The following is a 27,701-nucleotide window of genomic DNA, read 5'->3' as shown; positions in this document are numbered from 1 at the left end:
GAGGTATCAAAATCACGTTCAATTGGTTGCATAACAAGCTAAAAACACCTCCCAGGTGCTTTGAGTGAAGTGAAAAAAATGTAGATTGATTTAAATGAATGTAAATACTAGGCAAATAGTGATTCTTTATCTTTATGAGGCAGGTAAAAGACCCCCTTTACAAAAAACCATCCTGGGTTATAAAAGTGAATGACACCACCTGTGCTTGTGTGTGTGCGTGTGCATGTGTGTGTGTTTGCATATGAAATAACTTCTCCTCACCCTGTAATTATCTCTCCAGAGGGCTGTACACCTGTACTTTACAACTCACCTGTCTAATGTGCCAACATGAAACAAGATGCAGACCAAATACCTCTACCTGGTGCTGTACTGTCAAACGGGGGGGGGGGGGGGGGGGGCTGTCCTTTTGTTGCTATCATGTATTATAATGAATCATCAATTTATCTAAAGCCATTCCCATTCAGGTGGTTTCCCTCTGGAGGCAGGTGTTTGCATACATGTGACAGACAGCAGGCGGGGAGAGTCCCTGGGGTAAGTAATCGACAACTTTTGCTTATCAATACTGACGTTGATGAATGACCAAGTAAAATTCTTCTTCCCAACAACAAAAAAAAATATGACAACAAACAAACCAGAATGAAAAGAATACTGAGATCCAGACAGAATAAATATGACATTTAGGCTTGCAACCTGTGTAACCTCAGAGTGTCTGTGTATAAAAGAAATGTTAGTTCTGAATTGTCTTTCTAAGAGCAGGGCTGGGCCAGGGCCTCGAGGTGTGGCCATGAATTCTAGGGGGATGCGTTTGATCAGAGTCAATTGTGGTCAAGAGATGTACTTACTGTGGTCAGAAACAGTGTGTGTGTGTGTGTGTGTGTGTGTGTGTGTGTGTGTGTGTGTGTGTGTGTGTGTGTGTGTGTGTGTGTGTGTGTGTGTGTGTGTGTGTGTGTGTGTGTGAGTTGTCAGTGTGTGTGTGGTTTGTGCTCAGGATGGGTGGAGTTGGGCAGGGCCTTTTTGCTCCTATCATACACACAAAAGAACAAGGCCTGTTTGAGAAATTGAAATAAAGATAAATGTCAAAGCAGCACTGTGATGCCACCAATTTACAATGTGAATTTATAGAGTGAAAGTAGAATGCAATAGGACTTACAGGAATGAGTGATGATTAATGAAGCAATGATTCTAATCCCATCTCCCCCATCCCATTATCAAGCCCAGCACAGTTTAGCAGATGGCTGTTCCGTCATGATCCGGGTCTGCTGAAGATTTCTGCCTGTTAAAAGGAAGTTTTTTCTTGCCACGCTATGACGGATTAAGCTGGGCTCTTGTAATATAGCAATAAGTGAGTTTTTTCCGCTGCTTTTTGTAAACATAATGAGCATGGTCTTTTTACCTGCTCTTTTGTAATGTTAACGGACAAAGAGTAATGTCCTTTACCTGCTTTTTGTAAAGTGTCTCGAGATAAGACTTGTTATAAATTCACTCTATACAAATAAATAAGATTGATTGATTTGGGTCTATATATCCCCACAGGTCTGTTCCTCTCATGCCAAATGTTGCATGATGCGTTTTCCTATTGAGCTTTTGGTAATAGCCACAAGAGTCAGAAGTTATTAAATACTGCATTATGATCATTTTAGAATTTTAGTCAAAAATAATAATAATAATAATAATAATTATAATAACAATTAAGTCAAATTAAGCATTAAGCTGTAAGGCTTTGATGGACAATTTGCAACAATGGTTTCCAGTCGACAACTTAAAGGATAATGTTCCCGCTTTCTAATGTGGTCATTATTGGTTAAAAGAACAACAATCAGAAGCACAGGACAGAGATTTCTGACATCATTGAGTTTTAAAGTGAGAGTGACTTTTAGCACTATTAAACACCTACAGAAAATGCAAACATCTTTTCTTGTGCACACTCTGTTGATTGACAACCAACAAAACTGTGCTTCACAGTCAACATCTGCTCTGTGTGTTGTACTTTGTACGATGAGTGTGTTTAGGTAGCCATGTTCAGTTTGCTGCTATGTGTGTAGTCGAGGTGATCCCTCGTGTGTCTCTCAGTGAGCAGCTGTCACTCCCTGCACCTCTGCTGTTGTTGTTGTTGTCTTGATGAGGTACTTTCCCTCCCTCACATTTCCTCCCACAGGACCCTTTGTTTATCACAGGAGTGTGTGTGTGTGTGTGTGTGTGCGTGTGCGTGCGTGTGTGTGTGTGTGTGTGTGTGTGTTCAGCTTCTGTAGTGGGCCTGCAGATTCTAGAGAGAACCTTTTCACCCTCACTGCTGGCTGATTTGAACTCTCACTGAAGAATAAATGTGCAGAAATGATTTGTGTCTCCTTTTTTCTCCTTCTTTTTTGTTAGATTAAAAGTTCTTTATTTTAAAACTTTTTTCACTTAAATATCACGGTCCGACCTGTTTAGTACCAAGTCTTTTTTTTTCCCCTCATCCTCTTGGTGACGATTGTGTGACGAAGTCATGTCGTGTGATTGTTTTTTGCATAACTCCTGCTTCTCATTTTCCTCGTTCACTCTCTCATCTTGCTGTCCGCGGTATGATGTCCACTGTGCTGCACAATGAAAGCAGTATCTGGAGCTTTCATTTGACCAGATATGAGAGGTACTGTATGTGACTGTGTGTGTATGTGTTTAGTAGTGTGACAAACAGTGTGGGCATAGACATTAAGCTGTTTTAGCAACACAAACACGATTTGCTTACCTCAGCTGAACTGTGCTGCGGGTGTGTGTGTGTGTGTCTGTGCGTGTGTGTGGTGAGAATATGTGAATGCCTGCTCGGAATGAACGTGTGAAGTCATATTCATTTTTTGCTGTGTTGTTTCTCACCTTGTTGTTAATGAGCATTACATTTTAAAGAAAGCCAGGTGTGAGACTGATACTGATGTACAGTCACCAGTGAGCCCTTGTGTGTGAGTCTTCCCTTCTTGATTGTGTTTTCCATGTATTTATAGCAACATTGGGAGCACGCATGCGCTGCCAGGAAGGATCCTCTCCACTTATTTGGGTATCAGCTTCATGTTGAGCTTCATTTAGGCTTTTGCCCTGCACTCTATCAGTAACATTTCACCTTCAACCTTGTTTTTTTTTTTTTTTTCTGGACTTCTATTCCACAAAATACAGGATTAGACTTTGGGAAGCATCGGGAATCCCCAGCAAACGGCTACTTTGATAAAAAAGAAAGGTAAAGAGCTGCACCCAGCAGATGGTACGTGGGGAGTGGAGAAGGGCTGAACATGACAGGTGTACATTATAAACGCTTGCTTTTCAGAAAAAAAAGAGTCTTTAAATGTTTGAGAGTGACATGAATTTTCCGTCCAATTGTTTAAGCTGTTGTATCAAGTGAAATATGACACCATCAAAGCATGTAAATCAGATCCATCATAAGCTAGATTCAAGTTGTGACTCTTTAAAAACAACTTCCAAATAATTCCCATTTGTATAGTTTGACTATAAATGCAGTTTTTACAGTAAGAACAACCTCTTCATAACTAGCATCTGTGTTTCTGAACCCAGAAAAATCCTTCTGATTACTAATGACAAGGACTTGTCCAATTTTTCTAATAACTTATTTTGTGACCTCTGCTATCACCATGGCAATGAAGTTAGGAATTTGTGGTAAAGACAAGCACCCATAAAAGTTTCTCTGTATCCATCTGTTATGTCTGCTTTTTTTTCTTCTTCTCGACGCTACAATCCCACAAACTTCTTATCTCTCTGAACGGCTGTGCTCTTACCACCCTGAATCCTGCAACCCCCCCTTTTCCCCCCGCATTCTCACACTCTTCAAATCCTCTCTCACACACACACACACACACACACACACACACACACACACACACGCACACAAACAAAGACACATTCAAATATTCACCTCCTGACTCCCCTTTATTTTGCTGATGAGCTGAAGTTCCTCTGCTTGGTCACATACACCCAAGTGTTTCATCCAGATAGCTACGCTGTGAAGCCTGTGGTTTTGTTTAAGCTGGTGTGTGTTTGCGTTTGTATGTGTGTGCATCTATGAAATGCAAAGGTATACATATTGTATATCATTCCTTTTTCTACTGTGTGAGATGCTAATAAACCAACTTGAATAAAAAAAACTGTGGTTTTTTTCTTCTTCTAACAAATCATATTTTTCATCAAGACATCAGTTGACACCTTAGTTTAGCCTATTCTTAATGAAGTGTAGGTTATAACATAGAGAAGTGGTAGATAGAATCTTAAGAGATAGATAGTCCCTTGCGTAATCCTTATTGCACTATGTGTACGTATGTATGTCGTCACGATGCTGTCATGCCGCTGACTTTCAAGAACCTCCGCTCAGATAAGAGCGTTGAAACACACCTTGCCAGCTCTCAGGTATCTGTTTCGCTTATCTTTAGGCCGACAGGTGTCTCAAAACTTGCCATCTGTAATGCTCTGTACAAGTATTTTACAAACACACATAAACACCCACACACACTTTCACACGCAGTTCTGCCCAGAATTTCCAGTCACCGATAAGCAGTCAGTGGACACCTATGGAAATCATATCCAGCAAACACTGCTCTGCAAACAATTTAGACTGATCTTAAACGTAATAATGATAAGTGTTCACTTATTCTCCTCCTAAGAAGCTTCAGCTTCTCTGAAAGCTTTATTTAGTTTGCATTTGTGCCTCTTTGTGGCAGTTGCTGTTGAGCCCACAGACTTCTTTTTACAGCTTTTAGCAACACAGCATGTTAAATGAGAGCATTATAAATTACTTTCAGTGTTTACAAACTGAGGGAGTACACTTACATGCACACACATGCAGACACAACAAGCACTCCCTCTCGGACTTTTTGGTTAGTTTGTTGTTAGTCAACATTGTCTCGTTGCTAGCCTTCACCAAAAAAAAAAAAAAAAAACGAGAAGAAAGAGAGAAAATAGTTCAGCAGTAGTAATTAGACATGATGTGAACGTGGTCAAGAGCGTGTGAATGCGTGTGTTTGGTCAGTATACACAGAACATTAAAATGTACCTTGCAATTCAGAGGATTTGGGAATCTTCAGGACACATAAGCTTCTAAGAAAATATTTCAAAAATATATATTTAAAAGCTGATTTGTTTTGCACTATATCCCCCCATCAGCTACAAGGCAGCAGCCTCCAGGTTGACATTTTCGTAGTACAAACTGTCCTGATACGTTTAAGGGAAAAGTGTTCTGGAGAAGGAGATGCACAATCATTTACATTGACCGAAAGGTAAGAAAGACATGAATACAACTATTTTGTATATTTCTTTGTTTTGGATACTCTTCTGTTGAGGTACCAAGCACACAGGGACGACTCAGATGTGACGTTAGAATGGCCAGTAACCTGCAGTGATGCGCCATCAGAGGAGAGCTGTTGTAAATGATACCCACTATGATTCTTTTGTCTCACAGACGTGTTATGTCTGTATTGTCTTTTTCGGTAAGTTACCATTATAGCCCATTTAGCTGTAGCTTACATACATCTAGTCAACATCTATGTCATGGCTGCAACTGCAAACACCCTCGAAGAAAATGGAGGACTGCCTAAGACTTAACTGACACACATACCATGGAAAGGGACAGACAGCTTTGAAAGCACAGCTAAGTGGTCGTTCTGACACTTATCCAAAACATTGCTCTCCAGGGTCGTTAACACAATTCACAACATGTCAAAAAAGCTGGATCCTTCAATCTCAATACTCTGTCAACAGCTTTGGCTATGTTTGAAAAGTCATCGACAACATGCAGATTATGGAAAATCAATGTAACTGACAGCTCTTGCAGGCACCATTACTGATGCATTCAACAGAAGGGATCAACAGGTTTTTAAGTATTTATTCATTTAAAAGTAGCCTCAATCCACTGATTGGTAAGTCTGAACATTTATCAAATGTAGGTCACAATTTTGTTATTATGTTCTAGCTATCACATAGTAGGAGTAGTATTGTTAGATAGATAGATAGATAGATAGATAGATAGATAGATAGATAGATAGATAGATAGATAGATAGATAGATAGATAGATAGATAGATAGATAGATAGATAGATAGATCTGTATACAGTAATCCCAAACAAAATTTAGAAGCCCTCCTATGTGACTAAAGAGTAAACATAATTACAGAATAAAACCTGTGCAGTTAACATTAACATTATAATTATAATTATATAGCATAAATGTACATAACCTGTGAGGAGAGAAAACATGTGTGCTGATTAAAAGAGACCTGTAAACGGTTAAGAGCCTTAGAAACAAAGTGCTGACCTTCTAGAAGGATTTATCACTAAATCAATTAACAGGAAAATATTCAACCTATAATTCAGGCTTTTTTATTTTCAACTTAAAAATGATTTCGTTTTGCCTTGATGATATCTAGTTGATATTTAGCTACTTTGGGTTCAGTAATTTCAGTCTAAATTTTGGTCAGCCATACAATATAAAACATGACACTTGTATGACGTATTGCACAAGTACAATTAAAGTAGTGTGTTTCTCTCTTAGTTAAAACGTGTGTAGCACAGAGCAATACAGCGCTGTCCTATGAAGCTGCATGATGCATTCAATGCCATCTGTACAGTTGTTTTTTTGTGTTATGTTTCATGTACTTTTCTCCATATGTCTTCTTCAACAGCTACATCCCACACAGACACAAATAAACAACTCAAAACCTGACCAGACGGAGGAACATTAGCTAATGATGTCAGGCTGTGACAGTCGTCACTCTGTTCTCTTTATTTCACAACAGGTGTCATGTCGTACAAAAAGAAAGTGTGTTGTGTATGTGTTTTTTTTCTGAGTGTGTGTGTGTGTGTGTGTGTGTGTGTGTTCCTTTTCACCCTGAAAGTGTGTTTTGGACGGCAGACCACAAACAAGCCTGAGGTCTGAGTCTTGTTATCTCATTGGCGCACTATTATGCCCACTCCTGCTTGCATACACGCACGCACGCACGCACACACGCACGCACACACACACACACACACACACACACACACACATACACACACAAATGCACACAACTTTCACCCCATTACTGTAGCTCCAACCACACCCACCAGCCAAACGAGTTGAAGGGCAGTAGGGGGTTTATCTGACAGGGGTGTGTGAGTGTGTTTTGGATGGTTTGAGGGCGGATCGAGGGCAGATTTATTGACGGCTGGGGGACCCCAGTGACAAGTGTCCTAAATCAGGGCGGTCAGGCATGCTCATGCTGAGTGAATCGACTTGTCAGGATCACTTAGAGACAACAATGGTGGTAGAAAAGGAGGAAAGGAAACAAGGAGAGGAGAGAAGAAGAGAAGACACAAATGTGTTATTAAAATGTTAGAAGGTGGAGAAAAGGATTGACGTTCATTTTAAGTCGTTTTGTGCAGATTTAATTGCAAAGTTGAGTTCGTATGTCTAAGGTGTGTGTGTGTGTGTGTTTGTGCGTGCGTGCATGTGTGGGTGAGTGTGTGAGTGTGTGTGTGCGTGTGTTTTTGCTTGTGTGTGTGTGTGTGTGTGTGTATGTGTGTGGTGGGCTCTATTGAAAGGCCTTTCCTTCTGCTCTATTTACCCAGGTGAATAGGGAAGCTGGACCAAGCCTGAGCGGGAAAACATGTCATTTTGTGCTATGTAAATGTGAGTAAGAGTGTGGGTGTGTGTGTATGGGTGAGCAATTGTGACTACATGTACACAGAAGTTCTCAAGACAAAAAGTTAACCCCCTGAACCCATCCCAAATAGAATAAAACACAAACAAGAGCAAACACAGACTTTTTGGGTGCATTAAACAGATTTCTTTGTATCAAATATTTTATCTTTTGTCAATAGAAGGACAGAAAGGCCGGAGAGAGCCAATGACAAAGTAGACCAGGGTTTAAGAGGAAGCTTCTGGTGTGTATGTGTGAGTGTGTGTCTTTAGGGGTGTTGCTGGGAAAAGGCCTTGGCAAGGAAACTGGGTGACAAACCTGACCACACACTGAGCAGCAGAGGGCTGTGAGGATGTGTCTGCGTGTGCATCGGTGTGGGTTGACACATGCAGACAAGGATTAGGTTGTGACACCTGCCTGAATGGGGAGAATTTATTTGCAGCAAAGATACATCATTTGAAATGATGTCTAAATGTTTTCATGCATTTTTTTAAATGTTTTTATTTAAAAATAAATAAATGCCCAAACCGTCTTGACACTTTGAATTTTCTCCTTTGTTTTTTATATTTCATGGTGTGAAGAAAGTACAATACAGCTGTTATTCCTGCTGTGAACGGGACACTTTGACTTTGTTGTATGCGATTTAGCAAAAGGCCTCTGGTGCAATTGAGAACCAGCAACATTTGTTTCTCCGTGTTACAGTAGTTGCAATTTCACTGTAACCACTGTATGTTATTTATACAATTATTTAATATTTTTGGAAATTTGGAGAGAGATGGAAATCTTTTTGTGCTAAATTGTAACACTGACAAACGTCTTCGTTCATCCACATTGATAACCAGTCTATATACCAGTAACTGTATATATAGTTTTATGTTCCATAATTTAAGTCATTTGTGCTTGTACATAGCTTATTATTCCACCTGGTACTTATTACTTATTTTAGTATCTCTATTCTATTTCATTTTAGAGTCTAAATTATTTCATTACTTCTGTTTTGAGCAACGGTAACAACTGAATTTCCCCTAAGACTGATGAAGTATTTCTGATTCTGATTTTATGACGTAGTAAACCAGACTCTCATGCAATTCTTCCTCTGCTTATCTCCTTCTTAGTTCTTACTTATTTCTCTTTTCTTGTAAGTCTTTAATCTCAGGGCCAAACGTGTCTTTGACACGATTGGCACTAATTTGGAAGTCCTGACCTACTTTATGAGAAGTTTGCAGTTATTGTTTGGGCTATCTGCAGCAGGCACATTGCTTTATGCATTCTTTTTGTCCTGAAACACAACAAACAAACAAACGGCCCAACGAAATTGCTGGCAAATCTGTGAGGACAGCAACTGTTACAGACGAGTCTAATCACCTCAGCAGCAGCTCCAACAGTCCTCATGTCTCTCTCTCTGTCTGTCTGTTCACCTCTCTTAGCCTCCTATCTCCAAACCCTCAGTCTCTCTATCCACACAGCAGACGTATATCTGCTCAATCAGTGTGTTCTTGTTGTTTGTCAGCATTCATGCATGTGCATTTTGTGATTGTGAGTCAGCAGCTGCATGTAGCTGTGGTTGTATAGCTTACATGTGTTATTGTCTTCACGTGGCTGCAGACAGACTTAGACGTTTTGGGCTATGTCATGCACCTTTACCTCTATCTGCAAACGGATAATTAAAAGGGTCTAGTCTCAGACCCCATTACACATGGTCGCTCATATACCCTCTGAGCAGTATTGTTGTAAAATAGTGAACTTTGCATACATACAGGGGGATAAGTATTCTATATAGTTGGGTTAAAATCAGCTTGTTTGAATCATCAGAATAGAATAGAATGTCTTTATTGTCATTATACAAATTGTACAACGAGATTACTTGGCTTCACCTTAAAGTGCACACAACTAAAAAAACAAAACAACAAGAAAATAAAAAGTGACTCTAGTTAAGGTAAGATGGGCTATGTGTGGTAGGACTCATTTACAGTTAGCAGCATAATACATTTGAATGGATATAGCAGACATATTAGATTAGATATGTTATTAGTTTGAATCATTAGCTTCTATGCTGTGAGTTAAAACACCTGTGACCTCAGCTTGAGTTTGTTCTATTGCTCACATATATGTCATCATGTCCTCTCTGTGGGTCAGCTTTGGATATTTAGGCCCAACTTATTGTTTTAATTTATATCAGGTTCTCTTTCACACCAAGAATTTTTTGTTTTAACTATACGTCATATTACAATTTATTACATGTTACACTATATAGCAGGTCAGTAGAATTGACCTTGGAACAACAGAGCCTGTCAAGCACAGTGGGAAAATTTACCACAACCTCTCCTTCAGCTTAGGCGAAACTGGCTTTGAATTCATTTCTTCGGGAGCACTTGGGAGCCACCTTTGTGCTTTTTTAATTGTGACAGAAAGTGTCTGATAATGTGAGTGACATTTTGGTCGAACAACAGACATTCAAACACTTCAGCACATAAGCAGCACAAATAAAACACAGAATCAGCCAATACTTGCAATTAAGTGTTCACATGAGTTTCACTAACCTTATCAACATTACATTTACATGTTTAAGTACAAAAAAGCTTAAAAAATATATATTCAGTGTAGCTGCTGCAGTGACTATTGAACACATTGCATCATGTGTTGAACTGATAAATAAATGTAAGTGAAAGACACAATGACCTTTTATGAGTAGAAGGAAAGGTAGGCGATGTGGCCTCATTATTTCTGACAAACCAATGGCCATGTGACTTTTGGATCTGTCACAAAAAATGTGAAGAAAATGGAATCCAGTCATCGATAATTGCTTTCAATATTAACCTTCTTAGTTCCCAAACAAGGCAAGGCAGAGGCAGGCTGGGTGTTTACTCCTGCTTGATTATGTTCTTTAACCACATTCTCACTCCATATTCACTGCACAGACAGGAGAGTGCTATTGTTTTGTTTTTTTTCATCCATATCTGAGCAAATACGGGCATTTGCAAAAATGTAAAACCATTCTTTTCATGCAAACTTCAAATTTGAAGGTAAAGCTCTAGCATAAAAGAACGTTTTGCATACGAGCCAGAGCTTACATTTCCCCTCTTTCTTCTCTTCAGTGTTGGTGCACAATTAATAAAAAAGAAAGAAACCAGTTGACCAATTGTTTCATAAAAGTACATCCTTGTTTGAACTGATATGAACCCTTTTGTTTTTCTCTCCCATCACTTGTTTTCATCACTGCCCTCTTCTTCTCTCCTCTTCTGAGTACCATAGTTATCAGGCCAGGCCAGGCCCAGCCCAGCCCTCCTACCTGACCACTGCCAGCAGGGAGCGGCCTGAGTATCTCCGACCACAAAAAGCACCCAGGGAATGAGGAAATCAGGCAAGAGTAATCTATGCAGGCCCAGAGCTGGCCAGCATTTAAGTGCATGTAGCGTGTGCATTTTTTTTTTTTGAGTATGCATGCGCGTGCTTAGGAGCCCGCCACTTCTGCAACATCCGGCTATAAATCTATTGTGACATGTCAAACTGAATTTATGAGCCAATCTGCTTGCGACAGACATGTTTGATTTGAAAAGGGAAAGGAGGTTGGAATAAAAAATGAAGTCTTATCTACTTTGAAAGTTGCAGACTATTTCTTTGTCTAATTTAATTGGAAAACAACTTTACATAAGGGTGTTCCTTGATGTTTGGCTCACAATAGTATCCACTGACACAAGCTAAACAACAATGAATCTAAAAAAGGTTTGATTGGAAACAACGCGCCCGAGCTAAGGGGAACTTAGAAACTATAGTCAGGCCTGTGGCAGAAATACCTGTCATTATTATATTTCCTCCTTTGTTGAAAGGTCAGTGCATGTTTGTACTGTAACAGAGAATATCAACATGAGCCATCTAAAGAAAGAATAGTTAGTGCACATGATGATTCTTAAAACTCACTTCTATACATCTATATTCATGACATGACAACTTTTCTCCTTTATTCTTTGTTTCTGCTCTTAATCTAGTCATCACTTGTCCTTCTTCTGATGTCCTATTCTAACCATACTTTGTTGCTTTTATTGATTCACTAATCTATCTGGTATCCATCATTTTTTTAAAATCTTTATTTATATATTTTCCTTATCCGACTTTGCTTTTTATAATCTTTTTTATCACATTTTATTACTTTTACTTAGTACTGGAAGGGTCTTTTTTGACCTGCCTGCTATATTACTTGTTTTACCTTGATATGCATTTTTTTTCTTGTTGACCTTTTGCATTTGTATTTTATATTTCCCCTTTTCTTTGATTTTTGTGTTTTTTAGATTTCTCTCTTTCACCTTACTGTTGGTGTATATGTTGTTGCCCCCCAGAAGTTCCTGCCTTTGAACACAGTTTTAATAAAAAAATTAGTGAATAACAAATATTGTGCAGTACTTTTCTTGGATAGTGTTAATGATAACACATTTCTCATATATCGTAACATTTCCCTTTGATCAAGACTCAAAAGTATGTGTCGCAGTAGACCTACATCAAACCTTTCCTTGACTATCAAGCTCACTGAGAAGGCGATGGCCAATTAGTTATGTATCTTTCTTTAAATAACAGTTTTTGTGAGGATTTCTATTCAGTATTTTGAGTCCACCATAGCACTAAAACTGCACTGTCGCTGTCAATTTCACTTCAGTCGGTCTCTCTGTCCAACTTTCAAGGCACCAGCAGTCAGGTATCTGTGAAAGTTGGCTTAAACTGGCCACTGTTGCAATAACATACACATTGGTTGTTTGGGTTGATGTAAATGAAAGGTTGAGTCTTGAACTGCTCTTTTTGTTCAGTGTCATGGGATAACTTTTGTTACAGAGATAATGATACTTTATGAACGTATTTACAGGTGACTTTCAAAGTGCTCAAGGTCCCCTCAAGATAGTAAATGACGGGCAGATAACAAAATTCACGTATATGAGTCACTAAATTGTAGCCTAATATGTGGTGACCAACTGTTCGTGCTGTGAGATGTTTTGTCTCTCAGTGTTTTAATATCCATCTGGGTCTTTATTGTTTTTGTCAATAAACCACCACCCCTTGACACAAACACATGCACACACGCACACACACAAACACACACAGGCACACACAAACATATACACACACACACACACACACTAAGACAGCTGCCTCCTCACTCAGTGGAAGCAGGTGTCTGTGAACCTCTTGGGGTTTGTTTTTTTTTCTTTTGGGTATTATAGAGAATGGTGAAATTCCCAATGTGAAAGTCTGCTTCTTGCTCTGGCCTGTTTCCAGAAGACTCCACACACACACACACACACACACACACACACACACACACACACACACACACACACACACACACACACACACACACACACACACACACACACACACATTCAAACACACATCGATCTATCTACATAGGCACACACACCTATACAAAACCAACATAAACAACCTGTATGTGAGACTTCAGCTACAGTCAGTAAGTAATACAACTATCAATGGAAGTCATGTTCATGTGGCCCTGCTGTAAATATCACAGTTCTTGTCAATGTGTCTGCCGCAATGAATGTCATTTCTGTTTATGTAGCCCTCTGAGACTCATACATGAGATGGGAATCTATATTTGAGGACACTGTGGTGATTCGGGGGAGGGAGAAGGGGGGTTGAAGGGAGGGAGGGTGTGTAAATATAGGTCCTGACCTGAGTCAGGGCCCCCTCGTCTTTCAAGGCCTCACAGGAAAATGTCTCCTCAAGGGGCTAAATGTGTGGCTCATACATGTGTGAGTGTTTTTGGAGACTAATGAGTGGACTAATTCACTAATTGCGCTCAGTACAGGGGAATAGTCTCCTTACCAGAGAGGCCTTTCTTTTGTATATATCTGGTATATGTGTGGTCAAAAAGGCAACAGTTAGAGACATTTGCTTATTGGCTGGTAAACTTCACTCTAACAAAGTAATTGGCAGATGGCGGGAAGGTTTTATGATAAGCCCTGCAAAACTTTATGACGACAAACCTTTGTATCCGTCGGATTGTATATCTGTGTGTGGGAGTTAGGGGTGGAGTATTTGAATACTACAGTCTTAACAAAAATTTGAATACTAGAGACAGGGTACACTTTGGAGACAAGGAAGAGCAAACAGTTCATTCACACTAAACAGAGGAATTGCTCTAGACAACAGTGCTATTTACACATGTAACTGCAGGCTATTTGACCTCCAGTTGTGACAGATAAAAGTGTATTTACTGCTTAAATAACTGGAAATGTTGGTTATTGTCTTTGATGACCCACTTTTGAAAAATCTGTCTCTAAATGTGTCTATTTAATGTCTCTTCTTCCAAACATGACACTGAACACAAGGCTGTAAAAAAAACAACACACTTTATTTACTAGGCAGTATATAAAAGTAAAAAAATGTGAAAACTTGGCATGTGTAAATGCTTTTATAAAATCATTTTGCTCAAAAGCTAGTATAAAAACAAGACATCATAAAAAAAGATTGGCTGCTAAGTGTTTGACATGGGCTACTGCAGTCTTAGTATGAATACAAAATGCTGATTATGTATTACAAAAACAGTACAAAACTATTCATAGAAATGTTTAAAAAACAATCAAATGTACAAATGTTTCAATTGGGCTTTTGTTTGTAGCAAAATATATAAAATATCAGTGTGTAGTACTCTCCATTTTGATAGAGAATAGAAAATTCAAGTGCAGCTTGGTCTTCTTACTGGGTGAAGCTCATGGTTCAGACATAAAGGCTCATTTAATCTTTCTAAATGTATAAATATACCTTATAGTCTTAAATGCTTACAATTATAATCTTTGTTCATTGAATGTTTCCAGGAAAAAAAAAAGTTGAAATGAAAACTCTTTTTTTATAGAAAAAAAAAAAAGGTGCCAATGTGGTGATTGGGTAATACTAATAAGGCGGGAACCTTATGTGTTGAACATGTTAATTCATAGTCAAACTTGATGCAAGAACTCAAACAGTTCTTGATCAGTGAAGTGTTTACATGAGGTGGCACAGACCAAACACTTGAAATCTCAGTAGACCCAGTGTAGCTTTAACATAAGTAACGTACAAATTATGGAAACGTTTCATGAAATACAGAGGTCAGTTTAGAATGAATGAATATGCCTTTGGATTCATGATAATGCTAAAAGGGCTTAAATACTTAACTTAGAACACTGCTCCATCGGCCAATTGTGAAAACCATCAACAACAAAAACATTTTCAAAACAAAAGAAATAAATTAATCAACTTGTTCATTATATTAATATCACAATTCAGAATTAATAATACAGCCCATTGAAATTATATAGCCACCATTTCCCATCTATAATACAAACATTTATAATAATACAATGATAAGGACAGAAGGGATAGGAAGCACATTTCTAAAAACCAAAAGCAGATTCTATGTAAAAGATTAAAAAAAAGAAAAAAAAAGAATGAATGATAGTCTTTGGTTGGTTGAAATCCAACGAGTGTGAGTGTATAAACACCAAATGGCATAGAGCCTCTCCCAACTGTTGTACCACAACAAATATGTATCCTGCTGCGCTGCGTCCAGCACAGGGACTGTTGATGTTTCAGGATCAACATGTGTCTCTGCCTACATGACCAGCGTCCTCGTAGAGTAAGTGTTGATGTACTTGTGTCTTTGCTCAGAGCAAAGAATGTGCTCCTCTGTTTTCCCACAGGTCACCTGCTCCCAGGAACTGAGCTGCTGCTGGAAAGAAGCACACAAGGATGATGAGGTATTATGCTTTATATTCCATCACAAAAAACATTCAGTTAAATAAATGTATTGAATGGTACAAACCTGTAATGGGCTGCCCATTCCTCTGCCTGAGGGGTGGTAAGCTTTGTGTCCATCCTCACTTAATATTGAGCTGGTGAGAAGGTCCTGGATGAAAATGAAAAGAATATAAGTCACTTCATTAAAGCTGATATACACACAATGATGCATCTATTACTAGAACAGCTACCAGAGTACAGAAGCAGAGATCAACATTTTTCAGTGGTTAAGATTAAAACTATTCCTCAGTAATCAAAGATCAATGCTCCTGAAAGGTGAAAGGAGAGCTTACAGGTACTTCCTGTGCAGGACCGCTGGGGGAGAAGAGCTGTGTGTGGAGGTCTTGTCCCTCCCACTGCATACATGGGCTTCTCTCACATGGGGACTCCACCTAGAATCACAAACACTTGTTCATATATTCGATATTTTAACATGGATGAGGTTCTATTAGCACAACTGATCTTTATGACTACCTTTGATTAATCCTCAACTCAATCAAAAATGTTTGTTAAACTAAAAAACGAAAATGACAAAAAAAAAAAAAAAAGAAAAAAAAAGTACCCACATTTTCAACCACGACTACAAACTGAAAGTCTGTTTCAGCGTAAAACTAAAACGTCTCATGTCAGTGTCACATTAGTCAGTGTGTTGTTGTTGTGTATGTGCTTCTTGTTGAGTGGAAAGTACCTCTTGTTTGATCTTCTTCAGTGGAGGCTGCTCTATAGCACACTCCATCGGCTCCTGCTTGATGGACTCTACCATCTGCTGCTCTAAAGAGGTGTTCTGGAAAAAAACACAAATGCTTCAGTGAGACACAAGGACGTTAAAGTGAACACAAAAGAGGTGATATGTGACTCATTTTCAATAGAGGAAAATATTCAAAACTCTTACCAGTAACTTGAGGGGTCCATACTTGGCCTCCTGGAGGGCCAGGGCTGACCTGAATGGTGTTGGTGTACAAGGAGACGACTCCAGGATCGAACGACGAATGTTTGGAGTTCTGAACCTAAAGAGAGAGAGGGAGAGACAGTAATTGTGAGATCTTGTTTACAGCCACGCTGCTTTACATAAAAAAACACACACAAGTAATAAAGCCACTCACATTTCATTCTCCTTCTGACTTCTGGCACTGTGATCAATCAGAGGCTTAGTGTCCACGGGCGAGCTCATACGCACACTGTCACTGTCGGACTGTTCGGAGCTCATTGACTGGTTGAGAAACTGTGGATCAAAGGAGGAAAACACGTTAACCGGTGTAACCTGATGGATTTACTTCAAATGAGTTTTAATTTGGCAGATCACATGAGCAGAAGTGGTTAAAACTACAGAAACGCGAAGGAAAGAAGGCTGGTGCTTCAAAAACATATGAAGCTGTAATGATTTAAAAAATGATTAATTAAAAAAATAAAGCAGAAACACTTCATCTAAATGATTGGTTGATGATATGATCAAGAGGCAAGCTAATGATTGGATGGATTCTGATGCCACACAGCTACCATGGCTACCTGCGAGGGTGAAAAAGGAAGGTTTCTGCCTGATGAAGGCTTTGGAGTTGGACAGAAACCATCCCATACTCTATGAGCTGATCTTGAGCCCTGAATGGGTAAGACCCTGTCTGTTCTGAGAGCGCTTCTATCCCAGAGACCACTGGTACAGACCTCATCCACTGAGGAGAGGCTCTAGGAAAAGGGTGGGAAAATATGGGTCAAGGCCCACTTCTGGTTAAACTCTATGTTCCTACTTGCTGTGCTTATTTTATTTTTGTTTTTTGGGGGGGAAGAAAAGGCCCAAAGTTTATTACCCAGCTAAATGCAGACACTTACTGAATCAATGACAGACTCCATGAACTCTGGGATAGTATTTGAGAAGGTGGGGCTGCTGTGATGGCCGTTGCTGTTGTTGTTGCGATTATTGTTGCTGTGGGCCCGTGTTGCGGATGCGCTCTCCTCAGGTAGGCAGCCTTGGTCGAGAGGCAGGGCGGGAGCGCCGACCTGGTGATGAGGTGATAACATTCCCATCCCCTCTGAGCTGTCAGTCAAAGAGCCATGGCTGATCCAGCTTGGAAACGGCAGATTCATCTAGGGGGGGAGAAAAGGATGTTGAGAGTGAGGGATAGAGACATTTACATATGACGACAAGTGCACACACAGTGTTGTGAGTGTAAAACACGTGTCAAACACGCACAAGGCAGAAAATGCAAGGCTGACAATACAGGAAGAGGTGTAAAAATGAACAAAAGAGAAAAAAAGAGAAGAAGAAAAGGAACTCTAATGTAAAGAGTAAGAGAAGTGTCGTCGAGTGTTGCACAAGCTGCCATGGACATGCACAAAAAAATGGCGATAAGGTCCTATTTCATCATTTCTTTTTGCAGAAACAGACCCCCCAGATGTTTCCTCCTCCTTGTTCACACACACACACACACACACACACATCCAACCACTGTCCTCAAAGCCAGGGTCAAATGCACATGCACATCAATTGTGCTGTCACTCTTAAAACACAACTCACTGGTAGTGAAGGCTGGCCTCTCAGCTCGTCTTCTGTTGACATGAGCAGGAGTTCGATCTCTTTCACCCTTTTCTCCTTCTCAGGGTCCTCCTCGCTATAGTGTCTCTGGGGGGAAAAAAAGGAACCGCCAGAAAATATAAGCAACAATTGAAACCTCTTCTTTGTGTCCTTCATTTTTTTTAACCCTTGTTCTCACAATGGCGATCAATTTAGCAACATATTTGTGCCGTTGTTACCTGTATGGCAGCGGTTCCATGCAGGGGAATGTTCATGATATTCAAAGGCAAAGCCAATGGGAACGGAACCTGTGAAACCAATAAGAGAGACGTCAGATAAACGAATCACTAGCAGCGAAACGATCACATTTTTTGTACCAGCTTTAAAAAAAACCTGGTAGCGTAAAGCTCACTCACTCGGTGTGTTTCTGTGAGGTATGTGTAGTTGAGTGGCGATGAAGAAGGCAGCGGTGCGTGGCTGGGCGAGTGATGAGCGAAACCCATGATGTGGTTGTTAGCCTTGATATAATGATGGCCGATGGAGAGCGAGGAGTTGCCATTCTTGGCGGCTGCTTGGAGATAGCCCTCCTGCTCCACCTTTCGCCTCATGGTGGAGTTCCAGTGGTTCTTTATAGCGTTGTCAGTCCTGGACGCAATAACAAAAAAACCCCCACACATGTTAACATTGCAGATTTACTGTTACAAAAAGCAAACGCATACCTGTGAGAATGCAAGATAGAAAGACATCCTGGACCTCGTGTGGTAGTTGGTAACATTATCAATGCCTGCACATCAGGAGCTATCACAGTCACACAGACATGATAAGGCTATCAGTGCAGGGTGATTATAATTATTTCCAAACTACAGTGTTTTTTTTTTCTTGTCTTTGTTTCTTTGTGTATTTAATGCCTGGCCTTACTCTATGAAGGCCAAACCTTTTCTGAAATGATCTTTTCTTCCTTATTATGTGTTTTCTAAAGTAAAAAAACAAGCATAACATGAATACTTTCTGGATCATCATCTCGTCCCATGTGCATATTCTTTTCTATTTCTTCTTCTGTGTTCTCCATTCTCTTTCACCTACTCAGCCGCAACATTGCACAGTAGACCATGATGGCTTTCAGTGATTCATCCAGCTTCTCTTTTTCCACCTTTCTCTTCATTCTTCACTCTCTCTGTCTTACCTGCCAGGAAGCAGCTTAGCGATCTCTGCCCAGCGGTTGCCCAGCTTCTCGTGTGCCTGGTAGATGATTCTGTCCTCCTCCTCGGTCCAGGATGTCTTCTTCACCTCCGGGTTCAGGTGGTTGTGCCAGCGCTCCCGGCACTGCTTTCCAATTCGCCCCTTCAGGTGCTTGGCGATGACAGACCAGCGCTTGGCTCCGTATTTCTGGACCAACTCAATCACCTGGGGTGAGCATGTGTTTGCATGTGTAAAAGGGGGGGTGGAAAAAAAAAAGAGGAAAGACAAGAGGGCAGGAGGAAGAGTGTTGAAGAGGAAGAGAAGTAAAATGTCAGTGGAGGGGCGTGAGGAAAGAGGAAGGAAGGAGCAATAACAGGGAGGAGAGGGAGAAGTACACAAGGGGTTTAGAAAAAAACAAAAACAAAGGTAGAGAGACCACAGGTGAGGGGTAAAAAGAAAGAATTGAAAGCAAGGGGAAGAAAATGAGAAAAAAAAACAACAACATTAATTTATCTGAGAAAACAACAAACAGAAAAAATATACACGCTGTCACTGAGGGCCCCTCCTCCCCCTTTTTTTCTTTCTGCCTGTAGAGAGGATTGAGAGCACCTGGTGGTGAGTGGTGAGGGAGTTTCCAGTGGAACGTTAGCCACTCTGCTAATCATTACAGCAGCATCTGGGTGGAAATATAACCCCTCTGGACTAGTTCAATAAATACTCTTTTCACGAGGCTAAGATGTTACTTATTGAGTAAAAGCTCAAAGGAGTTACTTTTTGGGAAACTCAAAATGTGCAATGGCAGTTAAGAAGTTGCTACAGAATGATTGCTTTAATCATGAAAGGAACATAAAGATTTTTTTTTTCTTGTTTTTTTACCCTGGATGACATTTGTTAACTTGTTTGAGTTAGTTTCTAAATTGCTTAGTTTTTTTTTGCATTTTTTTAATCCATAATATGAAATAATAAAAGTGTCTTCTCCCCTGCTTTTCTTTTTTTTGATGTATGACCCATAAAGGCACTGGTTTTTTCAGATTCTAAGAGTCTCACCCTCTGGTCTTCCTCTTTGGTCCATGGTCCTTTTATGAGTTCTGGGTTAAGAACCTTCTGCCACCTGTGCTGACACTGCACATCTGTACGATTCTGGAGGTTCCAGAGAGAGTCAGGATTAGTTTGGATCAGCAGGTCTGAGTTATAAAGGCTCGTTCAGAAAGAAAACGGCATTTGGTTTGCGAACAACTTTTGTTGTTGAGATTAAGATGATGTTGCATTTAACATTCTCCTCAGTCTTTAGGAGAGAATACTTACCGTTAGTGAGCTTGCAATGAGTTTCCAGTCTTCTGATCCCTTCAGCTCAACCAGTTTCTTCAACTTCTCATCCTGGAAAAGAAAAAAAGATTCTCAGATGGTCAGACATAGAACACATTCAGCTGCAATGATTATCAGCACCAGCAATTTGAGTGACCATTAAAGTAAACTGTGAGACGACCAGACAATAAAAAGAGAGGTAGCCATGTTCCTTTTAGGCAGCTATTACTTAACATGTGAGATGTGTTCATATTTTGGGGTTTGTGTCTGTGTACCTCTTCTCGTGTCCAGCGTGTCTTCCCAAGGTGGCGTTTCCCCGTCTTGGCCATTGATCCGTCATAATCATGCTCATACATCTCAGTCTCCTCCTCATCTTCCTCGCTGCTGTAAACACTGCAGGAACAGAGAGACAAAGACAGAGAGCCATTAAAACAACAGGTGTAGGCAGTGCGAAAGGGGATAGTACAAAATGACAGAAAGAAAAATAATAGCACATTAAGAACCTTTTTCATTTCCAAACTACTCCCTAATCATCTCTTTACACAGGGCATAAAAAGAACTCAGCCCAATGTTTAACTCATCAGGTGTCAACACAGACAGAACCAGTCATTCTTGAAGGTTTGGGTGCAGGCTTTAGGCCAAGACACCCACAAGGGGAGAGACAAGCGAGGGAGCGAGAGAGAGAGAGAGAGACAGAGAGAGAGAGAGAAGGGGGGGGGGGGGGATGGATGGATGAACAGGTTCCAATGTTTTTGGTTTCCACAGATACTGGGATTGGCACATGCAATCATAATTTCATGACCCTGGCGTGTTCAGACCTGCAGCGGTATTGTGCAGAACAGACACAAACACACACACACACACACGCACACACGCACTGAACCAATCAGATCGGGAGCATAGACAAGTGGAAGCAAAGTAGGGTACTTTAGTGTCATAAAGAGCAACAGGTGAACAGGAACCCCTCTGAGAAATGTGCCTGTTTTTGTGTGCTAGTACAGGAGGACATTTCAAATGGATAACCTTCATTTTTTTGTCTTTCTACCTGACTAACAGCCCCGAATAATTAATAAGTAATCTTTCCCCCCCCCCTGTAAATTAGCATAGAATGAGAGGTGGATGTATTCAAGAAGCTATTTTCAAGTTTAGAAAAAGAAAATAACAATATGTAGAGAACTTTATGTGCACAACAATCACATTAAAAGGCAATCAATACAACAGCAACAGTCAGTTAATGGTAATCCTGCAGTAACATGAAAAATGCACTATCAAAACTTTAATTGTGATTATTGCCCTTGCAATATGAATTCGCTGAGCGTGGTACTCTCCCCGTTCAGATCTATGTTAAACCATATAACCGCACAGCGATTATGATTGGGTTAAACTTGAAAGGGGGAGAGAGGGCTATTAGGGTGCCGATGCCCAGTGTAGGCTACAAAACGGTAGCTCTAGTGTTAAGTGGACTAAAACAAGGTAAATACAACAGATGCAGCCGCTGCTCGTGACAAGTAGTGGACGCCGAGAAAGCGCACTTTTCCAAAATAAGAGCCAGCGCTGCTCTCACAGATGCTGCAGGTTTCAATAAGGCGCGTTTAAAATGACCTTTGTTCCAGCTATACGGAACATACAGCTTTGTAATCTTGATTCTTCTATCTGTAAGTGAAAACGAAAACATGCGTCCATGCAGCTCACAAGGTGACTGTCCTCAAGAACAACCATTAACAATACGTTTGTTTTTTTTTGTTGTTGTTTTTTTTAAACTTAAATACATTCACATCTGAGAGGCGGGTTAAGAAAATAGATGCATGCCCTGCGGCAATTTGTTTAATTTTGTATTTTTAATAGGCACGTAATAAACCTAATGTCCACGCACCACGCAGTACACAACGTGGCACGCGCCTGTCCACCCGCCTAACTTCATTATTAATCCTTGTGTGTGCGTGTGTTTGTGTCTGTTACAGATAGAGATCCCGTGTAATGGAGAGTGTGGACAGAGAGACCCCCTTTCTCTATCTCACCACTGACAGGAGCGCGAGGAGCGCACATGCCAGATGACCACCACCACCTGTCATAGGCGCGCGAGCGCGAGCACCAACACCACCGTTCAGCTTTATCGGCCAAGAAAACAAAAAAACTGTTCACAAATACAAGACTGCTCCAAATGAAAAATAAAAAATATATCAATATGTTGCATGCTTAAGTCCTCAACTCACGCCGTGACCAACAGAAGTGACAGACAGAATAAGAAAAGCACGATAAAATATTAAGCGTACAGTGGGGGAGATAAAGAAAGTTTAAGATAATAAAAATTGAAGAGGATATTTATGTTCATGCTCACCTGTTTCTCGGCCGCCGAGCCATGTTAATCTGTGTAGAGCGGCTCGCAGGATGCGCTGAGCACGTACTTTCACTATCTGTCCTAGGTTTCTACTCCCGGCGTGGAGGCAGGTTGACATTAATTTAAACTACAGCAGGCTTACTACTGCTCCTCCCCTCTCTCGTATCCCGGTAAATTTGGCGCTCCTTAGCGGGTGCCCCTTCTGCGCATGCCCAAGTGTAGTTTACTTCCTGGCTGACGTCTTGTAATTATGTTTTGAACGAACAGGGCAAACAAAATTAGTAAAGTGATCTGTGAAAAAATGTGTTAGGTGTGAGAAAGTAAAAGAAAACCTTATCATACTTCAAAGAAATGTATTTCATTGCGTCTGAAATATACATCTTTAAATTTAAACTAAACGTGTATTCCTCCGCTTAGGAAGTCACATAGTACATATTGCATAATCTAAATCGTATTAATACAGATGATTAAAATGTACTATAGAGATGGTTGGATTACTACGGTACTTAAAAACTTCATTATGTAGTCGGCTTCTGGTAAGTAAAGTAGAAGTATCCAAATGTACGAAGCGTCCGTGAAGGCACCAGACCAGTGCACATGAAGCCTTGTCCAAGGCGCGTTTTTGCCTGTTTGTCCGCGCTGCACGCTTTTTGTCAACACTGTTCATGAGTTACTTCTCCTCTGCTGAAAAGCAGAAGGAAACCTATGTGTCTGACCGAAGTAAACAATTGCGGAATGGGTGTTTTGGCATGGAAAAGAGGAAAGTGAGGTTAAAAAGCTTTGTGTGATCTGTTACCTCTTTGTGTTTAGGCCTGGTTTCTCAAATGCGCACAGATGTTTTGTAGTGATAAAACGTTCAAGACCTTTATCTTATCGTGTTGGGAAATGAGCTTTTGTGCACTATCAGACAAGTACATTTGACAAAATAAGGTCGTACTTTCACTTTTCGTGAGAATTTATTGCTCATTGCCTTTATGGTCTCCTTATGTTGCCCCCCCCCCCCCCCCCAGCAATTTGCTGATGATGTATATGCATTTAGCCTATTCAAAATAATCCACATTTACATTTGGAACGAGTCTAACCTGTTTTCCAGCCCTTTCTATGATTAATATCATAAGGTGCCTTTCCTAGTGTTGCATAACGTCTAGCCTACTTAATTCTTTATAAAAGCAAGTGGCCACCTTGTTTTGTGATTATTTTGTTTTGGTTGAGTTACCAGCCCTCACTGTGCAGTACTTTTCTTCGCTCAGCCATTCAGGAGGGGGGCAGGGGGGGTTATGCTTTATTTGTATAAATGTGTCTTCTCATTATGTTAGTTCCTCCATACGCGACCGTATTGTCCTGGTCACTTGTAATTAACATCTCCCAGACTGACCTATTGTTCCTGGCCAGTCCCCATAATAGTGGCCTGATAAAGGATTACAAACATGTCCATGGACTGAAAATTTCAATACTTGATTAAACCGAGTGTTCAGTGAAGTGAAGTCACAGAGACGAATATTACAGAGAAGAATATCAAGATTTACAGGACTTGACATGTGTTATAAAAAGCACACAATGCAAGAAAGATGTATTTTTTAATTGGTTATGTATAATTCTACAATCTACTGACAAAAAGTGCTTTGTTGGTTGAGTAGCTGCACATTCATACATTAACATTATATGTCTTACAGGTGCTTTTTACAGTAGCCCTCTGATATTATGGATCATATGGTTACCTGGCTGCAATCACTTGCAAGCTTCAAATCCTATACACACCTGTGCACACCAGCATTGTTGAAGTAATTTGTGCCACTATGAGGTGGTGCTTCTAATCTATTCAAATTATATTTTAATTATACTGCAAACTATATTGTGCAAGACCGCTATAAAAAAAGTCTCTCATGGAAAGAGAAGCAGGTCATTTAAAAAGATACAAAAAAGAAAAGAAAAACTCAAAGAAAACTAGAATACTTGTTAGAATAGAAAGCCATCGGCTATATGTGATTTATGTGTGTTTCAAAATGGTTTATATATTTATTGTCTCTGGCTTACTTCAGACAAGACCTAAATATTTCTTTTCCCTCGAGGGTAATAATAAAAACTTCATTTTGTTATCTGAAACCAAATTGAGGGAAGGGAGCTGGGATATGCAAATCCCCCCCCCCCCCCCCCCCCCACACACACACACACACACGCACACACTGATCAGGAAGCCTGTCTCCCATTGACTCTTAGCTGAGTATATTTGCATGATGCGATTGAACAGGTTAAGGAAGGTATTGTGATGGCTAGCCCTTTTGCAAAGCATTGTGTGCACAGGTTGGCTCATTTGAATGATTTTTTAATGATGGCCCCTAAGCCATTCCACTTGGCTTTTAAATCTAGAGTGGAGTGGGTCAAACATCTTTACGTGTATATCAAGGCATAAGGGAAGGGTCAATCCTCAGTTAAATATAGTGACTGTGATCCTGTATTGTTATGTGGTTAAGTAAACCAACATGTTGACTATTTGCTAATATGTGTTAATGCATATAAACATGTGCTTTTCTACATAGTGCAGCACAGCCATCATTCAGTAACATAGTGTGACAGTTTCATTAATCCATCTTTATTTTTCAATAAAGCCAATCAAATGTATTTGCTTGTGTCACTTCATTTCATATACATCTTAATTTCCCAAACTGTTACTTGAAGGACCTCATATGTTTATTTTTTGAGTTTAGATGTTAGGGCAATCTGCGAAAGACTGAGTGCATAGGTTTTGCATTTTCATGTCAAAGACTCTTCACATGTCTTGTGCCTTTGGCAAATTAAGTGAAAGCATAGCCGCATACCTCCTCCCGCCAACATTTAGAATGGACTTCACCCCTAACTCTCTAGTGCTTAGGCTTTATTTTCTGCAATTACACACTCATTAATTTGTTTTAGATAGTCAAGCATGATGACAGATTTCAATCCTTTGCTCTCATTTGATTCTACAAATTAACATCCGCTAAACCCTTCCTGCATAGATTTCATTTTAAGTCATTTACAGAAAAAATGGTGGTGGTGGATGCATGAATTAGTCATTTAGCTATTCTATATTTATATAACTTAAACAATGGTCCCATGCACTGATCTGCTAATTTTCCCAACAATCTGCACATCCATCTGTTTAATTTATCTACTCAGCCGAATTGTATCTCTGAAATGAAGCCTGCACAGATTCATTGATCAAAACTCCTAAGAAACCTTGTGGCCACATCGATGGCACAGATTTGACCGACAGCGCTTAAAAAAACATGCAAAGGAAACAAAAACTCATATCCTGCATAGAGGTGTGAAATGTCACACCTCAGCCTTGTTGCAGAAACAATAAAGGCTGGTTTATTGCCAAGTAAGTTTACACATACAAGAATTTATATAATTCATTGATACAAAAAAAGCTGAAAACAATTTGTAAACAAAAAACCCAGCTTGTTTGGGTGCAGGTTTCAACACTGAGGCTGTTCCATACACTGCTTCTTCCTGAGGTTATATGTTCCATTACCATAACAAACCAGGTGCTGTTTGCTGCCTTTGGTTTTAAAATGTCCTAGAAACATTTAAGTGATGCATAGGCAGCGTCTCCGTCCGTCACCTGTGTGACATTGTAAATAGATCATGTTTCTGTCTGTTTACTTGTGCTCCATGTGAACATGAGCAATTGTTTATATTTCCCAAGATTAGCAACTAAGACTTCAAAACGAAGGAACCAGACTTTAAAACACAGGAACCAGAATTCAAGAGGGGAAACCTCCACCTACATTGATATGGAGACTATAATAAACACTAACTGAAACGTAACACTTAATGTGCAATAAAGAAAGAAGTTCAAAACCATTTCCTCTCAATATGAGCAATAACCTTCTTTCTTTTACTAACCTCTACCAATAGAAGCTTCTTTTGTCAAACTGCCATTGCAATATGATACATTTATAGTGAAAAGGTCTTCACAATTACCTAAGCCTGCATGTCTCTTTATTCTGCTCTATTTTTAGAATAGGGAGACACACCAAACCTCATATGCTATTTCCATGCAGATGTGCAAGTGTATACTTCACCTGCATCATGGTATCAGATTATTGTGTGACATTTTCACCATCTTCTTTCCTTTCATCTGCAAAGAGGTGACTGAAGATGAGATCAGGTCAACATCATCCAGCAAAATACACATAAATGAAAGCATAAGCATACTGTATATGCTCACACCTGTAAACATGCGTGATTGTAAGCACAAATGCAAGCTCAAACAGGGCTATGAACAACTTATTTCTCTTCCCTTTGTGGTTGACAAGCTTTAAGTTTCTTGTTATACAAAGCCAGCAGAAAAAATGATGTCACTCTTTTTGTGCGTTTATTTCTGAGGGAGGTGTAGTGTGGGCTCAGATCGGTTGATCTTTAACCATAGGGCATAACCTTTGACAAAAATGATCAAGACATTCATAGCCCAACACCGGAGCTGAGATTCAAGTTTGTAATTGTATTTTCTGCAGGCATCCTCTCTCAAGTTCTCAGTGTGCTGCTTTTGACCTACTCTACTGAAATACTCTTCTCAAGGTTTAGAAAAGAAAATTCACTCTTTGTAAATGTTCATCTGTGATGCTGTGCATCCTGTTTTATGATAATAGGCAAACAATAAGAATGGAAAGTTTTTCCTTATTCAAAACAGAACACAGTTGGATTGAATGCAGATCATATGCCCATGTCATATAATGAACGATAACAACTTCATCATCATCATCATCACCAAATGGTTTTCCAAGTAAATAATAGGCTTTTTCTTCATGCTTTCCTCCTGATGATGTTTAATTAAATATTTATGTTTATCTCAATGAGTCACGCTTCTTACTGTGTGCTTGTCACACTAATATATTAAAAATATCTGTCAAACTTAAGCTCTAGTAAACTGTGCAACTGTTTTCAAAACAGGAAGTGACGTCAAAATA

General features: G+C 39.8%; 2 protein-coding genes across 3 annotated transcripts in view; one reads left to right on the top strand and one right to left on the bottom strand.

Annotated features, from left to right (window-relative positions):
* Positions 1–27,701, top strand: part of LOC306819314 (3',5'-cyclic-AMP phosphodiesterase 7B-like) — a 116,702-nt gene that overhangs the window by 35,984 nt on the left and 53,017 nt on the right. The gene's annotated exons all lie outside the window — the stretch shown is intronic.
* On the bottom strand, positions 13,988–23,090 carry myb (v-myb avian myeloblastosis viral oncogene homolog). 2 transcript variants are annotated; one of them, XM_079336835.1, is made up of 15 exons: positions 22,753–23,090; positions 20,690–20,807; positions 20,415–20,486; positions 20,157–20,249; positions 19,114–19,334; positions 18,347–18,575; positions 18,170–18,238; positions 17,934–18,038; positions 17,249–17,503; positions 16,528–16,646; positions 16,317–16,431; positions 16,113–16,208; positions 15,718–15,816; positions 15,450–15,533; positions 13,988–15,353 (listed from the first exon to the last, which is right to left on the bottom strand). In XM_079336835.1, the coding sequence occupies exons 1-15, from the start codon at positions 22,773–22,775 to the stop codon at positions 15,240–15,242; spliced, it is 1,812 nt and encodes a 603-aa protein (XP_079192961.1). In that variant the 5' UTR covers positions 22,776–23,090; the 3' UTR covers positions 13,988–15,239. The 2 variants fall into 2 exon arrangements, with proteins under 2 accessions (XP_079192961.1, XP_079192960.1); XM_079336834.1 differs by having other exon boundaries at positions 13,988–15,356; positions 22,753–23,089.

The sequence above is a fragment of the Symphodus melops genome (assembly GCF_947650265.1).
Source record: "Symphodus melops genome assembly, chromosome: 1".
NCBI lineage: Eukaryota > Metazoa > Chordata > Actinopteri > Labriformes > Labridae > Symphodus > Symphodus melops.
The sequence above is the reverse complement of the archived record's forward strand: the minus strand, read 5'-3'. Positions and strand labels throughout refer to the sequence as shown.